We start from the raw sequence: 16584 nt of genomic DNA, 5'->3' as shown, positions 1-16584 counted from the left end.
AAAAAATTATTATTAATTACAAGTTCAAAAATTAATATCAACTATTTATCTTTAATATTTCAATATACTTAACATCAAATATAAGTTCAAAATTATTTATAATATTTTTTTAATTTTTAAAAAAATTTGCAAGTATCCATAGATATACTCACAAATATTTATAAAATTCACGGATACTTTTTTACAAATACACACACAAATATGAAACGGGTTATGAGGCGAATTTTTAACTGACGGCACAAGTATGGATACTTTATTACCTACCCTCACAGGCCCATTATCATCCTAAATTTGATTTTTATTCACTAATTTGATCGTTATATATTCCTTTTTAAATGATTTTAACGATATTTGAAAGCTAATATTTAAGAATACAACTTTTATCCATATCACAAAAGCCGATTGGGGCATCTACTCGCAAATAGTAAAACAAGGCTTAGACAATGGTGGCCATTTGGTGGCCATGACCACGATACAATGGTGGTCCATTAAAAACCAGGCTTAAACAAGTTGGGCCTTAATGCGGCCCATAAAAGAAACTAAGACAGTAACTTTGCTTCTCATACTTTTCAGCATTCACTTCTAAGGCGACACTGTTTATTCGTGCACGCAACTTTTCACTCTCAATTATTTCTTACAATTCCACCGAACCCAAAATTAGAGACAGAATTGTTGCTCTAAAGTTTCATTAAAGTGGCTTCAATTCTCTTCTTCCTTTTTCTTCCCCAATGCCCCTTTTCAATGCAATCCAATTCTATGCTTCAGTTTAATCCGAGATCCGCTTCCTTCATATCTCGCTACATTTTAATGGCTTCGTTCTCAATGCGAACAATTTAGTTCCCAAAACGGTGTCGTACAGATCCTGGGTTTTGCTACATTTCTTCGCACCCCCAACAATTCAAAACCAGGGTTTGTAATCTTTTTCATTTTCTTTAGTGGGTTGTTTGATTTACGCGGTTGAATTGTTTAAAAATCGAGTTTTTTTTAGTGGGTTGTTTGATTTGTGGGGTAGAATTGTTTAAAAATTGAGTTTTTTTATTGGGCGGGGAGGGGGGGGGGGGGGGGGTTCTGTTTTGGTTCCTTGTGTTGTTGATGCTGTTGTGAATTAGGTGAAGCATAGGAATGGGTGATGTGATGGGTCCTGACTTGATCAGTGACCTTCCTCAAAGCATTATAGAGAGCATTCTGATGAAGATTCCAATTAGGGATGCTGTGAGAACCAGCATTTTGTCTAGTAAATGGAGGTACAAGTGGTCTTCAATTACTCAACTTGTGTTTGATGACAAATGTGCGCCCTTTAGTTGTGACAGAGAGGTTGTGGGGAGAAGTGTTGCCAAGTTCATAACCAGGGTGTTGTTTCTTCACCAAGGGCCAATCCATAAGTTCCAAATCACGAATTCGAAGTTGCAGAGCTGTCCTGAGATTGATCAGTGGATCCTTTACCTCTCGAGGAATGATATCAAGGAGTTGGTTATGGAGTTGGGAGATGGAGAGTTCTTTAGAATACCTTCAAGCCTTTTCAATTGTAGGAAGTTGAGGCGGTTGGAGCTCTCCCGGTGTGAGTTGGATCCGCCCCTTTGTTTCAAGGGGTTCATGTGCTTGAGGAGCCTTGGCCTTCATCAAGTTTTGATATCCCCTGATGCAGTGGAGAGCCTCATTTCGAAATGCCCTCTCTTGGAGAGTTTGTCAGTGTCTTACTTTGATAATTTGGCTCTTACTATCCGTGCCCCGAATCTTAAGCACTTGTATCTTGAAGGTGAATTCAAGGATATATATCTTGAAGATGCTCCATTTTTGGTTGAAATATCCATTGCTATGTATATGACTGATGACATTGCTGAGCACTTTGAGCAAAGCTCAAATTGCAACTTTGTCAAGTTTCTTGGTGGAGTCCCTAATCTTGAGAAGCTTGTTGGGCTTATCTACTTCACAAAGGTAACATTTTGTTCTCATCTGTTTATTGTGTTAGTTCATCCTCAAAGGATAATATGTATGGCCAACTTATTTATTTTGTTCATTTCTTCACTTTCTTGAAGTATTTGAGCATAGGTATTGACTCGGTGCATCTTCCAATAATGTACAACAATTTGGAGACTATTGAATTATATCAAGTAAATTTTGAGGATACAAAGGAGATACTTGTCATCCTTCATTTGATTACAAGCTCTCCTAATCTAAAAGAACTACAAATTTCAGTAAGTGCTCAGTCTTAACTCATTGCAAAAGTAGAGATTTTCAGTTTTTACAAAGTGAATTAATTTTACAAATCAGGCCTGTAATTACATAATAAGATTTTTTATGCAATTGACTTTGGCAGGGTTCATCAAACATAGCAGTTGCTGCCGATTTCCCTGACTTGGATTTTTGGGAAAAAGAATGCCTTTCAGATACTACACTTAACAAGCTTAAAACTGTGAAGTTGTCAGAAATGGGTGGTTGGCCACATGAGATAGAATTTATGAAATATTTGCTCGGTCGTTCTCCTGTGCTTGAGACGTTGAATATCATTCCTTGTGTATTTGATATGGAGAATAATTTGAGAATGTTGATGGAATTGGTGAAATGTCGAAGAGCTTCTACTCAAGCAGAAGTTGTTTTCTACCGTGAGTGAAATTGTGTACTGTGTCATAAAATGCATTCTTTTGTACCATTTCCAATGTTAATTCTCCTTGGTTTATGCATAACCTTTTAAAATGCAACTTTTACCAATGAGAAAACTTGTAAATTCTCTAGTGAAAGTAGGAATTTTATATTAGATGGATTGAAGATTTGTGTGGCTTACAAGTTGTGAGTCCATTTTACTTAAAAGAAAACCTAAGTTAGCATTTGGGAAGTTAAAACATATAACTCATTAATGATCGCATATAGCTAGTTACTATTTCTTTAGAGTTTGTTTGGATAAATTTGAGCAGTAGTTTTAACTTGTTTGGTTACAAGATAAAAACACTTTTAAGAGTTTTTTAACTAGAAATTAAAAGTTATTTACAATAAAAAAAGTTCTCAAAAGCACTTTTAGGCTTATATCAAAAAAGTTTAAATGGCTACTATTATTTTGCCCTGGTGATTGTTTTAGAAGCTTATTCCACCTGGAAAAAATTTGAGCTCTTAGAGCATGTCTGGAAACAATTATTTCTCACCATTTCAGCTGTTTTTTTTTAGTAAAAAAGCTGTTTGCAAGAAAAAAGAAGAAGAAATTATATGTTTCAGACAACAATTGAAATATGTAAATAATTTTTTTCCTAAAAAATAAGTTGTTTTCGTGTATTTGAAAATTGACGCTTATTATTTTTTGACCGTCTTTTTTCTTCTAAAACTGTTTTACTATGAAAAGTCGATTTTTTTGTTATTGTATCTAAATTGAATTAAATATTTTATAATCGTTTTTCAGAAGCTAATTCAAATAAAAATTTAATTTAATTATAATCGATTATTTCTAATTTTGAAATATTTTTTTAACACATTCTCGAATCATTTAATGGTTTATGCAATACACCTTAATTTAGCTTAATATAAGAATGCTAATACTAGCACAAAGTCGGCAATTCAGTGTACCCCAATTTCGAGTTAATATCTGCTCATGCCTTTGGCTGGTGAAATTCTTGATGTATTTGATATGATTTTTTTTTTCTCCTTCTGTAAATCAATTCTTGCTTCTTAAAAAATTACAGGTTGGTTACTGTCAAAGCTCTATTACTTCAGTAAGATCATAATAATAGCACTCAGGTAGAGAGTTTTCTACCTCTGCCACTCATTGATTCAGTTCTCTGTGGATCCCAATGCCATTGTGGAATCTTCATGGTTTCCTTCTTTTTCTAAACAAAGAGTTGTTTTGGCAATAAATTAATTAAAGTAGAAAGATTCCAAATGCAAACATGTGTTTTCCCAGAGGACTGGCCTGTAAAATAACATTATGGGGCTATATGCTATATGCCTATGGTGCCCCTCACTTACTTTTGACACGTGCGAGACCATGGGATCCAACAGCTTTACCGACCCAAATTCACCAATCAACCTCACAATAATCATCAAGTAAGATATTTGTAGCCTCCACATCCCATCCTAAGGATCATGCAAATATAGCAAGCCTCTTGCACCTCCTAAAGATGTCCTATTCCTTCCAGGGCAGTACAGACCACAGAATAAGCTTGTCTGTGTCAAAAAGTATTGTGTAAATTTAATCAAGTATTTTTATTTTAAGTTATGCACCCTGTAGATATGAGAGATTTAAAGAGTTAATCAATAGTTACTTTCTTAACGAATACGTGTATCAACTGATATCATATTGCTTCAATTAATTTGTATTTTCAAATTCGAGTTCTAAATATACATTTATGTTAAGTATTTGAAAAGAGAACTTTCACAATGATCGTACTTGATTCGAACAAGATTGTTTTTAGTAGAAAATACATGTGATCTATATTAAGAAAGATACATTTTTTTACACTCTTATTAATTGAAATTTGTTAATAATCATGAAAAGAACATTGGTTACCGAATTGCTCATTGTTACGTTTTCATGTAGTATTTAAAGTTTTGTAAAAGGGAATTACAAAGAGGAAATTAATGATGTCCAACAAGTACCTTGTAGGACTATGCTCAAGTGTATGATTCACTAGCCAAGGGAATTACAACTATGTTTCCACCAAAGGAAGAAACCAATCCCCAGAGTTACTAAGTAGATGCAGCTTAGGCTTGAAGCAAACACAAATATCTGTGACTTTTCTGCCTAGTCGAGGACTATAAAGGCGTGTTTGAAAAAAGTTTTGTTGATCGTAACCAATGTTCACTCTGGGAAGACAAAAGAGACGTTTCTCCCATTTTTAGCATTGGAATGAGTGAATGTCTATTTGACACATTGCAAATGGTAAACCAAACACAAACTAAATCTTGAGAAACATTTCAAGCAAAAGAGATGATATAGTATATTGTGGTATAATTGATAGAAAGCATTTCAAATGGAGATCCTCTCATTTCTTTTTTCTTCCATTTATTTCATTACTAAGTTTTTTAATAAATAAATGAAAAGGAGATGATACACATTTAATGGAGAGTATCATTTGTCTTCCCAAAACCATAAACGGAGAGGACCTTTGTCCATTTCGAGCATTATATATTTAAGAAACAAATTTGCATCCAAAAATATGTTGAACTTAGAAGTGAAGTGCACATGCCATGATCTTGAAATAGAAATAAAATCATTGCATGAGTGTTACAAAGAAATACATTAGAATTTAGAAGCAAAATATTGTTGAATTGTAACCATTGATCCAAAAGCTAGCGGAAAAATGTTGGTCCATCCAAGTTTATAAGCCATCATTCATGCTCTATTAATCATGTAAGATTCTTCAACATCTGCAAACTGTATGAACTACGATTACCGTTAGAATTATTCATGACAGAAGAAATCATTGCTGTTTTAAAGCATCTTGTCTCAATACCAAATTGTGTACAGGAATTTATAGCATTCTTCAACTTACATAAAATGGAGACCCTTCATATGAGAAAAGGAGTATGGAAGTTGTCCAATGAAGAAATTGTCAGAAAGATCAAAAGTTTGAAGCTTTTGGAGCGTCCCAATCTCAGAGCCACTATCATTGGGGGGATCACAATTCATGTTACAGTCATTGTGGCATATACTTATTTTTAGTTTAGACAAAGTTTAATTACGATAATATTACCAGTGTAAGTAATGAGTTTTAAGGTGTTAACCAATAAAATAACACCTTGGTATTGCTCTTAAAATAAGGTTTCATTATCATTTTGGTCCAATAGTAGATGATGGTGACTAAAAACAAACAAAAATAATATATAAAAATTACTCAAAAATAGAATTTATAAAAATATGAGCACCAAAGAATAATTAAATTTTAAAATAATATAAGAAACGTTAGCCGTATACTCTTTAAAAAAACTCTTTAAATTTATGTTACACAATGAATTATATGCCTCACCATGCACTGAAAACCTGTTAGAATGTAAAGCAGAAAACAGAAGAAAAATAAGCAACGGATCATAGATGAAATCTCTCAAGTCTCAAAATACTATATTATTGACAGTTTAAGTACAATCTATTTATATGAACGTTATTCTTCTAACAAGTTGAAGGAGCCAGAAGGACATTAATTTTCCACAAAAATCTTCGCTCCAACTATTAAGAAAAACACATAAACACTCAATCTATACGTCAATGTCTCCAATCAGATTCTGTACAGTCAGAAACTAGCATCACTCTTTGAGATATGCTACTATGATGCTAATGTTACATCAAATTCACTTGCACTAGAAGAAACTTTCACTTTCTTACACTCTTCACAATGTCACAGTGACTTTTTTGAATCATCTTGGTCCAGAAAGTTCCATTGCTTGGGCAAGCAATGAAGAGTCATCTGTGAGATCAGAGTAGCGCTCTGATGAGGAGAGTTCATTTCCTCTACTTCTTGTTGATTCAGCTCTCTGTGAGGCTTCCCATTTCTCTGCAAGCCCATCTCCTTCAAGCATCCTAACCACTTCAGACATCTTGGGTCTGTGGCTTGGAAGGTACTGAGTACATAGAAGAGCCACTTGGACTATTTCATCAAGCTCAATCCTATCATAGTTGTTTTTCAGGTCCTTGTCAACTAACAAGTCTATTTTCTTCTCTTGGTGGATTTTCTTCACCTGCAAGTATAGTGATGGTGATTACATTTAGGACATGTCACATGAGAGCTTACTCATAAAGATTGACTGTGAAATTTGTTGAAATAAGTTAACAAGAGCTTATTTCCATGAGTTTACGTGAAACCTTTCATTAGTAAACAAGTAATAAAAATGGATAAATATAGAGAGTTAAGGGCCTGTTTGAATAAGTTTCTTCATAAGCACTTCTTGAAAAAAAATAAAAAGAAGAAAAAAAAAAGACGAAAAATCAAAATAAGTTTCTCCATAAAATAAAACTAATAAGCTTACACACTAGTTAAAAATATGATTTTGAAGAAGTTAATAGAAAAATGTTTCTACAAATTAGCTTATACATAAGTTAATTTTAACGTATAAAGAAACTTATTTCATTTTTCCTTCCTGATTTACTCTTCTAGAAGTGCTTCCGGAGAAATTTACTCAAATAAGTCCTAAATATGTTTTTAGTTTTCATAAATATGATAAATTTTTATGTGTCTTAGTTTTTTTTCTGTTAGTTTTGGTGTTCATATTTTCTTTTCAAATTGATTTCTATCATAATTCATTGATGGCCTGGGACATGATGTCATGTTCAGGGTCATGAATAAATGATGCATAGAGATCGGTTTTAAAACCTTAAAAATATATAAGGATCAAAATCAACACAAATATTTAAAATTAAAATTCACCATTTTATACTAAGCCATAAAGAAAAAAATGAAATGCTAAAAAGACTAATTCTGGTTGGCTCACCCAGTCTAGCATGACTCCTTTCTGGTTTGCTGCTTTCCCAAACTCAAGAGCTCTTTGGCCAGATATCAGTTCAAGAAGAAGAATTCCAAACCCAAACACATCTGTTTTCTCAGAAGATTGGCCTGTAGAGAGATACTCAGGGGCAATGTGTCCCACAGTGCCTCTCACTGCTGTTGTCACATGTGAATCCCTGTGGTCTAACAGCTTTGCCAACCCAAAATCTCCTACCACAGCCTCACAGTCATCATCAAGCAAGATATTTGCGGCCTTCACATCCCTGTGAATAATCTTTGGATCACACTGCTCATGCAAATATAGCAACCCTCTTCCAGCTCCTAAAGCTATTCTCTTCCTAGTAGGCCAGTCCAAAGCTGGTTTGACTGTATCATCAAAAGGTAAATGAATACCCATAATTTATAAATCATATTGTATGTTTGGAAGCTCAAAACAGTTCTTATACTTTGTTTTATGGAATTTAAAATCCAAGTTGAGATGCGCATGAAACGTTTCATGTGTGATAGTAGACCCAAGAATAATAGATAAAGAGGAGTGCTAGCTACACACTCTCCAATTCAGTTCTCCCTACACATTCTGTACTGGGTTAAAATTTATTGGAAACTATAAAATCATGAGTGGAGGATCATTAAACGAGGAGTGCTACTTATCAACACAATTTTATGATTTTCAATAAATTTCAACAAATAATGAGTGTGTTTGAAATAGTGTGTTAGAGTGTGTTACTAACATTTATCACAGATACATATGCTAGTTAATATTCAATTGGTTCTAGAAAGTGACGGCTTGTGTTGTTTTGGTCCCTGAAAGTTTTGTTTATACAAATTAGTCCTTCGAAATATATAATTGTTTACAAGTTCTCAACTCAGTTGGACTAACTTGTTAGAAAGTTAACACTTTGGATGATCAATTTGTATAAACATGCACTTTCAAATACTAAAGTAACACCAGTTAGCATATTTGAAGAACCAAATTGAATGTTAAACACTACATATACAGTAACTGTTATCTAGCAGTACAAATTTGTCATTACCTTTAAGACGAGTAGCAACACTTCCATTTGACATGTAAGGATAAACCAAGAGCCTCTCTGTAGCTGTCATGCAGAATCCATACAGGCGAAGAAGATTCCGATGGACGGCTAAGCTGATCATCTCAACTTCAGTCTGGAATTGGATCTCACCTCCAATGGCATTACCATCTTTAAGCCTCTTAACTGCTATAACAGAACCATCTTGGAGATACCCTTTGTAGACATTTCCAAAACCACCTTTCCCAACCAAGTTCTTGCTGCTGAAGTTGTTTGTAGCAAGCTGAAGTTCTCTGAAGTGAAACTTCTTGAGGTTTCCAAGGCAAACCTCTTCACGGTGTTGTTCTGAAAATGGAAAAAGTTAAGTTAAAACAGAGAAGAGTAAGTAATATGATGAGCCTACTAAGTTTGCGGTATATGCTTCTGTTTGTGATTAACTAACCATTGACATCAAAGAATATTTGCTTGTTATATCTTTGTCTCCACCAGATGAGGAAGCCAAGTCCCAGAATTAGTAGGCATATGCAGCTTAAGCTTGAAGCAAACGCCAAAGCAACTTTGTGACTCTTTGGTCTTTTGGTGGATTGTGCATCTTGAAAAGCATTTCAGGAAGCTGTGTTAGGGTATGAAGGTAATTGCATACAGAAAAGAAAGAAACACATACAAGGGTTGAGAATGATGGAAGCAATGATTATAAATATGTTAAGACAACTTAGAAATTGATAGTTTTGAACAGTTTTTTATGAAATACTTTTGCACCCCAAAACAGTAGTTTTGGACACAAGTTTGGACTAAGACCACTTTATGACAGATAAGAAGAAAACTTTAGATGCAACATCATGAGGATGGAGAAGCATAAACAAATCTACAACATGTAAGAACTATGATTACCTTGAGAGTTATTCGGAGTAGATGGAATTAATGTTGTTCTGAAGCAGTTCTGCTCAGCTCCAGGGGCACATATCTGAGGGTTGCCTACAATACTATTTCAAGAGAAGGAAAAGCATACAATTAATTAATAACATGTAAACAAAATTTCTATTTTTTAACTCGCATGAGGAAAACAGAGAAAATATTGAAGGAGAAAAACCAATAAAATAAAGACCAAACATCTTACTTGAATGTTTTTGCATTTAATCTTGGTACAGGTCCACTCAAGTTATTATAAGAGATATCCCTAAGCAAAATTCAGTAGAAGACAAACAGTTGATCAGAAATCAAGTTAACAAAGGAGTAAAGTTATATATCTGTAATAAAAGGTCATAAGAGACTTACAGAAAGGCAAGCTGAGTCATGTTAGCCAAAGAGGAAGGAATTGGTCCAGTGAGACTGTTATTGTTTAGCCGCCTGATTGAAATTCAAATTCCTATCATCATATTCTTGATAGGGAATTAACACACATTTTTCTATAAAGCCTTTAAAAAGGATGCATAGCATTCTATTCTTGAACTTACAAATAATTGAGACCCTTCATGTGGGAAAGAGAATCTGGAAGTTGACTAATGAAGAAATTGTCAGAAAGATCAAGAGTTTGAAGCTTTTGAAGCCTTCCAATCTCAGAGGGAATTGGTCCTGTTATATTATTATCCTGCAGGAGCCTGCAAAATGCCTAATAACTAATAAAATATCCTTAAAAAAAACAAATCTAAAATCCTCCAATGCTTTCTTTTAACACATAGCAGGTTACTCACACAGTCTGGAGGTTTGTTAAGTTGCCTATGCTTGATGAGAGTGTGCCAGATATTCTTTGGCTTGGAATCCCCCTGAAAAGAAAAGGATGAAATAAGGAGACTCTTAAGATGTAAAAGAGTGAAAATTGAATATTTCTTGTTATGGTTTGGTTTGTTCCAGTTTGACTTACAGGGAAATCACAAAATGATCAGGGGAACAAGTGACCATAGCCCAGTTGCAAGGATCCACAGCATCAGAATCCCAATTATTCAAGACAGAATGAGGATCCACCAGTGAATTCTTAATGCTCATCAGAGCTTGAACTGCACGTAAAACAAGCATTTATTAGGACTTGTGAGTAACCTCACATATATGTGCTCCAAGAAATAAGGGAAGTGCCCCTAGTCAGTCACCTTCATAGTTGACACCTTTAGGAGAAAGCAAACCAGCCACTGAAGTCCACAAGAAGAACAAAGCTAAACAAAAGAGAGTCACATCCCCTCTTCTCTCCATTTCAAAGGATCACTAGAAACTTATTACCACAGCAAAACTGGATCAAGTTTTAAGGAGGAGGCAAGTAAGGAGCCGGTTTTGAATGATTCAGCTATTCACCACCAACTACAACTTGGTTTGTTTTTGTTACATGTCATGTTTGACATCAGAAGAGAAACCAAGTCCAACAGTGCCATTCCCACTGCTTTGAGGCCAGAATTGCACTCACTCCCACCCTTGTGTCTGACTTGAATCAGAGCCAATGGTTAAAAGACTTAAAAGAGAACCAGCATGCCTGCTGATGGTTCAACAAAGAAAGCAAAGCAAAGAATATATAATAAAAGCCATGAGGCACCCCTCCATTAGCCTCTTTCTAGATAAATGCAAAAGATGATTGAAAAAGAAAATTCCTTCAATCATGTATTGGTCTAAAGAACAGGAGTATTATTCTATTCCTTCAAATTTAATAATAATAATAATAATATAACAAGGAAAAAAAAAAACAAAAAGAAAGTAGGAGCAAGTGAAGTATTATCTGTTAAGCACTGTGAATGTTTGGCTCAATGGAGCTTAATCAGAAAATTAACTAAGTGGGTCAGTGAGTTTAGCTGCCATCAACTATGAGAGAGAGAAATAAGTAACAACACAAAGTGGATCACTTTGATTTGTTAAGCTCTGTAGAAAATTAGAATCCAAAAACATTCCCTGTCCCTGAGGTATGCCATTCATTATCTTTTAAGTACCGAACTCCACTTTCTTTCGTTTTATTCAATTATTATGAGAAAAAGTTAGAATCCCAAGGGATTGAGGTTGAGATTGGTGATGCATTGGCTCCTCCTCCTTGTGAGATCTTTGTTGTGTCAATTATGTCTCCCATTTTCTCTCACTATTTTCTTTGGTCATGCTAATCTTAGTTGGCTATGCTTTATTGATTCTCAATCACTCATTTTGTCTCCAAATAATCACATTCATCAGACAGTTCCTCTAATAAACTAGCCAAAAGCAGCCTACTTTTAAAAGCAAAAGCTGTTCTCACACTATTCTGAATAATCCCCACTTGGAAATCCCCAAACTACCCCCCATAACTAACAAGCCTATGTGAGGGCTTTTTAGTTTTTACCATCATTGCTGTGTCATGAAGTACAAGGTGTGTGTGATGTCCATTTCACTCCCGTTTTTATAGGAACTTTCATTTTTCCTTACAATATTTCTTATAACTACTTAATCGTGTAAACTATCTATTCACTATAACTATGATTAAATATTACAATCTCATTGGTCATCTTTAATAAAAAAATTCTTCTTAATTTCATTTTCTCATTTACAATACTCAAATTTCAAATATTATTTAAGAAGAATGAATGTTGTGTTACTTTGACCAACGATTGGTTATTATTTTTTCGCAATTTGATTTGAATATCAGAGCTGCATGCAGAACCCACCAAGCCAAAGGACTGATGTCTTGTTAATATAAAATTTGTTCTCCAACTGAGATTATTTCAAGCCTCAAAGTGGAATGACAAATCTTAATCACCAAAATGGGAGTATAATGCTATCTACATGCAAGTTTTCTGTCAGGGCTGTCTGCACATATTTCCATTTAATCTGAAGTGATTCCATTTATAGTATTTTTTAAACGTAGCTGAAACTCACACATCTAGAATTAACTGTCATACATACAATTTTATGAAGAAAATAAAGCTAGATATGTATTGTACAGTTGTAAAGTGTACCTCAAATAATGGTATAATAGAATCCTTTACTTTAGTGTTTAGTTCTAGAAATGACATAAATTAACTGTGTTTGATTTTTTTTTCCCCTTTTTTTAGTTTCTGTAAAAAATTGTCTTCTTCATATGATGTTTAATTTTTTTTTCTATTATTGTACTTTCGTTACAAAAATATATTAAGAGTGTATTTGAAAATCAGTTAAATTATACTTAATTAGAGTTTAAAAAAAAATTACACTCACAATTTTATTTTCACCAGAACACGTATTTTTTTCATTAAACTTAATTTTACATTGATATTCAAGCATTCAATAAGTAATTCCACCTGCTGTTACCATGTTACAACATCTTTTTACAAAAATATTTACATAACAGGCATGTAAGCATTTTTATGATGGAATGCATAAAATGGAAAATTTATACATTGCATAGATGAAAAAGCAAAACAAAAAATTATGGGAATTGAAACTAAAATATTTATGTTTACAATGACGAAAATGATATTAAGTCAAATGAAAATATCATGCTACTTTATTAAGTTTGTAAAACTTTCTTAATTTATTTTGTAAATTTTGTCTAAAAATTTACAGATTCCTGAAGAGAAATTACAAGTTTATAAATAATAAGTGCAAAACTAATTTCTTTATATAAAAAAGAAGTCATAACTCATAAATTTGTTAAAGTAACATAATTCTCTGCTTTTTAGACTAGATAAAGAAATGAAACCCACAATTATAATTCATAAATAACATGGTTAGCCGTTCAATGTTTTGAATATTGATTACTAAAATAATATTTATGAATAGGTACTTTTTTCTCCACCAACGTTTCCTTTTTGATTTTTTGGTGAAAGGGTGTGAGTGTTCAAAGTTGAAACACCTTTTCCTTTATAGGTGAAAGGGGTCCCACTGTTTCCATCTGAAATAGGATCAGTGACTACTTGATTGCATGGCTCACTATGGCACCTAGGTGCACGTGCAATGCAAACCCCACACACTCTAATACCACTTCACCTTCACCCATCATATACAATAAGATGAATCATAAAGAAATCAAAATATCAAATATGAAGATTGTTTTAGTTTAATCAATGTCTCGGTCTTCACAAGTTCAAATATTGAGTATGTACTCTGAACAAGAATTTTATCACATCATGATAATTCTACCTTATTTAAACACGATTATTTTCGATGAAAAATATAAGAGATATATAAGATTTGAATTGGTTTGTTAAGCTACTTTAATTTTAAGGCACGTCATGAATATGTGAACGTTAATTTGGTAGAGTTGTTTAGTGAGACTTTTTGACAATTATCACATTAATGTTGTCTTGATCCTTCTAAGGATGGTCGCCTGTCAGTTCCTTCTTTCAAACGAAGTAATGTTTATAGAATTGGATTATTCCAACATAAGTGTTTTTATATATTCTAATTTATGTACAAGATTTTAGTGTGGAAAGTAATGCGTAGTCTTTTCAAATCATTTTTCCGATGATATTTTAGAAAAAGGATTGCAGATTTAATAATGTGATCATCAGTTAATTAATAATTATTGTGTGCATGTCGTGAGTGTGGACGCTTGTGACATGTTAAATGAGAAAATTCCTTTACATAATGTGAGAGAATATGTTAAGTGAGAAAATTCCTTTACATAATGTGAGAGAATGAATCGTTTAATGAAATTATTTATTTTGTTATTTTTATTTTATAATTTTATAATTTTTTTATTTAAAGGTATAGGTGGGTTGAGTTAGGTTGAATTTGACTTATTTTAAGACCTAACACAATAAAAAGTAATAAGATTGTGTTGGATTAAATTGGGTCAATCGAATTATCAGGTTGATTAATTATAATAATTATATATTATAAATTTTGGAGAAAAAATAGTACACATTTAGTTCAAGTTCTAATACATGTCTCATCTATCAATAACAATTCTAATTATAATTGGGTAGGTAAAAAAGTGTACAACTCACGATATCTTTACCCAACCCACTAAAATTGTAATTGGATTGGATCAAGTTAATCATGTTTGTTGGTCGATCACAATTCTTTTACACTCTTATCTTTATTAGAGGTGTTAAATAAGACAATTTAACTTGATTCAATTCGCTGAAAAAATGAGTTGAATTGGATTGGATTAATTTTTTCATTTGGTTATAAATATTAATCCATGATGGGTTGGCGAGTCGGGTTGAGTTGACTAGTCAATTTATTAAAAAAAATTATAAATTATTTTTATTATATTTGTCTTAATCTTTCTTCAAATTATATGAACAAATATAATTAATATATATATATATTGCAAAATTAGTAAGAAATCAAATGTCAATACCTCTGTCATTTAGTGTGTTTGAATATTATGGAAGAATCAAGTCTATCCTTCAAAATCACAAAGGTATCATGAAAAAAATAAAAGTATCTATTTGTTATTTTGTTTTTACCAAAAAAAAATAATTAATCATTTTTTATCACGAAGTCAATCCAAATACCCTTGTTGTGATTAATCTCATCAACACATAACAATTTTTACTAACAATGTCGTCAACATATAACAATTTTTACTAACTTGTAGCTAGCATTTTATACTAATTTATAGTTGATTCTTTTAATCCAAAGGATTGATATAGTAGTTAAGCATATTTCGATCATATATTGTGGGGGCGATCTATTTAGTGAAAAATCTCATATTCGATCTTTATCGTGCAAAAAATCTTCAATCCAATGATAGCCACAATACCACAAGTAGGATTAATCTCTGATCTAGTGAATTGGGAAATATTTTGAAACAAGAAAACAAAACATTTTCAAGTAGCATTTGAACTTAGCTTACAACTTATTATTTTCTCATTTTTTACCCTAACTATTTAATTAAATTCTTTCTTTATCCTTAGTAAAAAGGAATATAACCCTTACTATCTTTCACATGTCATATAATTTTCCTTGTAAATAGTGGCATCTGGCCACTATCCTTAACGATGTTGATAATCTAGCTACCATTCTCAGCATTATCAATCTCAATGTCTAATGTTAATTTTTTTTTATATCATTCATATTTTTTAAATGAGAGGATTATAATTATACTGGTATAACTTTTATTAAGTATTACACTGCTCAATAACTTTATATTAATTATGAATTTTGTAAATCCAACCGTTATATTGAAAATTCATATCACTTTATAGGTTTATATCAAAATTTTTTTAAAATTGAACAATAACTTAAAGGTAATCAAAGTGTTCATATTTTAGTGTATTTTGAAATGAATATATTACGTCAATTTTGTTTTATAAAAATGAAGTATCAAATCATCTTGGGTTAATATAAAATTTTGTATATATGATCTAAGAGATATGAACTTTCAATCTAACGATTGAATTTACAAAATTCACATTTAATATAAAGTTATTGAGTTGTGTAATACTTAGTAAAAGTTACACCGGTGTAATTATATCCCCCCTTCTTTTTAAATATATGTTGACATCATTGTACCTTGCTTTTTCTAGTCTTGTCATTTTTTTACAGATGAGGTACCTTCTACATAAGTCTTCACTTCATAACTTCTAAACAAGGTCTTTAATACAAGTCTTTTTGAGAAGATTTGCTTTAATTGAAGCCTTTTGAGAGTCAGGTCAAAGTGTCACTCTTCTGAACCAGGTCTTCAAGTCATTTCTCTTGAGAAGAAATGTTTAACTTAAATGTTTCTAATCAGAAACTTAGGATACTCATCTTTTTGCTTGGGACATAACTCATTTCTTGCTTGGAACATATATTGTCTTTTGTGCTAATTAACAATCCTTGACTAATATTGAATCTTCTTTTAAGTTGTCATAAGTATGTTTTCATAAAACTTGTAGATAAATGTGTCCTTGATCATTAGGAATTGGTTTCATGTTATTTGGACCTCTGTAGCACAAAATATTCCCAAAATATTGCAGCAACATCATGTTGTTTTGGACAGATCAGCGTTTCCATATTGCAGACATAATTTGTCCATGTTAAAAACCTTATCAATACACAACATCTTCATCAAAGTTGTAGATAATTTTTCTATCTTTCCATAGCCGCCAAATTTGGTTCAAACACATGTTTACAAGTCCATATATGTTCAACATACAATACTATGCTAGTGTTGCAACTCAAAACGACATTTTCATCTTGATTTCCATATTTGTCCATGATCTAGGCTTTTCCAATGCATGAGTTATTCATAAAAGGTTGTAGATAAGTATTCTAGTTTT

The 16584-nt window shown here is 32.4% G+C and overlaps 2 protein-coding genes across 3 annotated transcripts; one reads left to right on the top strand and one right to left on the bottom strand.

Moving 5' to 3' along the window:
- Positions 1-575: 575 nt before the first annotated feature.
- Positions 576-2784, top strand: LOC109791276 (F-box/FBD/LRR-repeat protein At1g13570). Of its 2 annotated transcripts, XM_083066087.1 has the most exons (4): positions 576-909; positions 1110-1935; positions 2037-2195; positions 2318-2784. In XM_083066087.1, exons 2-4 carry the CDS (start codon positions 1123-1125, stop codon positions 2609-2611), a joined length of 1266 nt encoding a protein of 421 aa, XP_082922213.1. In that variant the 5' UTR covers positions 576-909; positions 1110-1122; the 3' UTR covers positions 2612-2784. The 2 variants fall into 2 exon arrangements, with proteins under 2 accessions (XP_082922213.1, XP_082922212.1); XM_083066086.1 differs by having other exon boundaries at positions 577-1935.
- A 3229-nt stretch (positions 2785-6013) lies between these two features.
- NIK2 (NSP-interacting kinase 2) lies at positions 6014-11309 on the bottom strand. The gene is made up of 11 exons (XM_020350551.3): positions 10537-11309; positions 10314-10446; positions 10144-10215; positions 9907-10050; positions 9728-9799; positions 9570-9629; positions 9344-9435; positions 8895-9044; positions 8456-8797; positions 7408-7787; positions 6014-6657 (listed from the first exon to the last, which is right to left on the bottom strand). The coding sequence occupies exons 1-11, from the start codon at positions 10634-10636 to the stop codon at positions 6337-6339; spliced, it is 1866 nt and encodes a 621-aa protein (XP_020206140.1). The 5' UTR covers positions 10637-11309; the 3' UTR covers positions 6014-6336.
- Between the last annotated feature and the right edge of the window lie 5275 nt (positions 11310-16584).

Source organism: Cajanus cajan, chromosome 11 (genome assembly GCF_000230855.2).
Source record: "Cajanus cajan strain Asha chromosome 11, NIPB_CcT2T_4, whole genome shotgun sequence".
NCBI classification, from domain to species: Eukaryota; Viridiplantae; Streptophyta; class Magnoliopsida; order Fabales; family Fabaceae; genus Cajanus; species Cajanus cajan.
Note: the sequence above shows the minus strand (reverse complement) of the source record. Positions and strands in the feature narration are given on the sequence as shown.

Coding starts and splice junctions, on each gene's coding strand:
- LOC109791276 (XM_083066087.1), top strand. CDS start 1,123: ATGGGTGATGTGATGGGTCCTGACTTGATCAGTGACCTTCCTCAAAGC. Junction 1,936..2,036: donor GGCTTATCTACTTCACAAAG/GTAACATTTTGT, acceptor ACTTTCTTGAAG/TATTTGAGCATAGGTATTGA. Junction 2,196..2,317: donor TAAAAGAACTACAAATTTCA/GTAAGTGCTCAG, acceptor TGACTTTGGCAG/GGTTCATCAAACATAGCAGT.
- NIK2 (XM_020350551.3), bottom strand. CDS start 10,636: ATGGAGAGAAGAGGGGATGTGACTCTCTTTTGTTTAGCTTTGTTCTTC. Junction 10,216..10,313: donor GATCATTTTGTGATTTCCCT/GTAAGTCAAACT, acceptor TTTTCTTTTCAG/GGGGATTCCAAGCCAAAGAA. Junction 8,798..8,894: donor AATATTCTTTGATGTCAATG/GTTAGTTAATCA, acceptor TTCCATTTTCAG/AACAACACCGTGAAGAGGTT.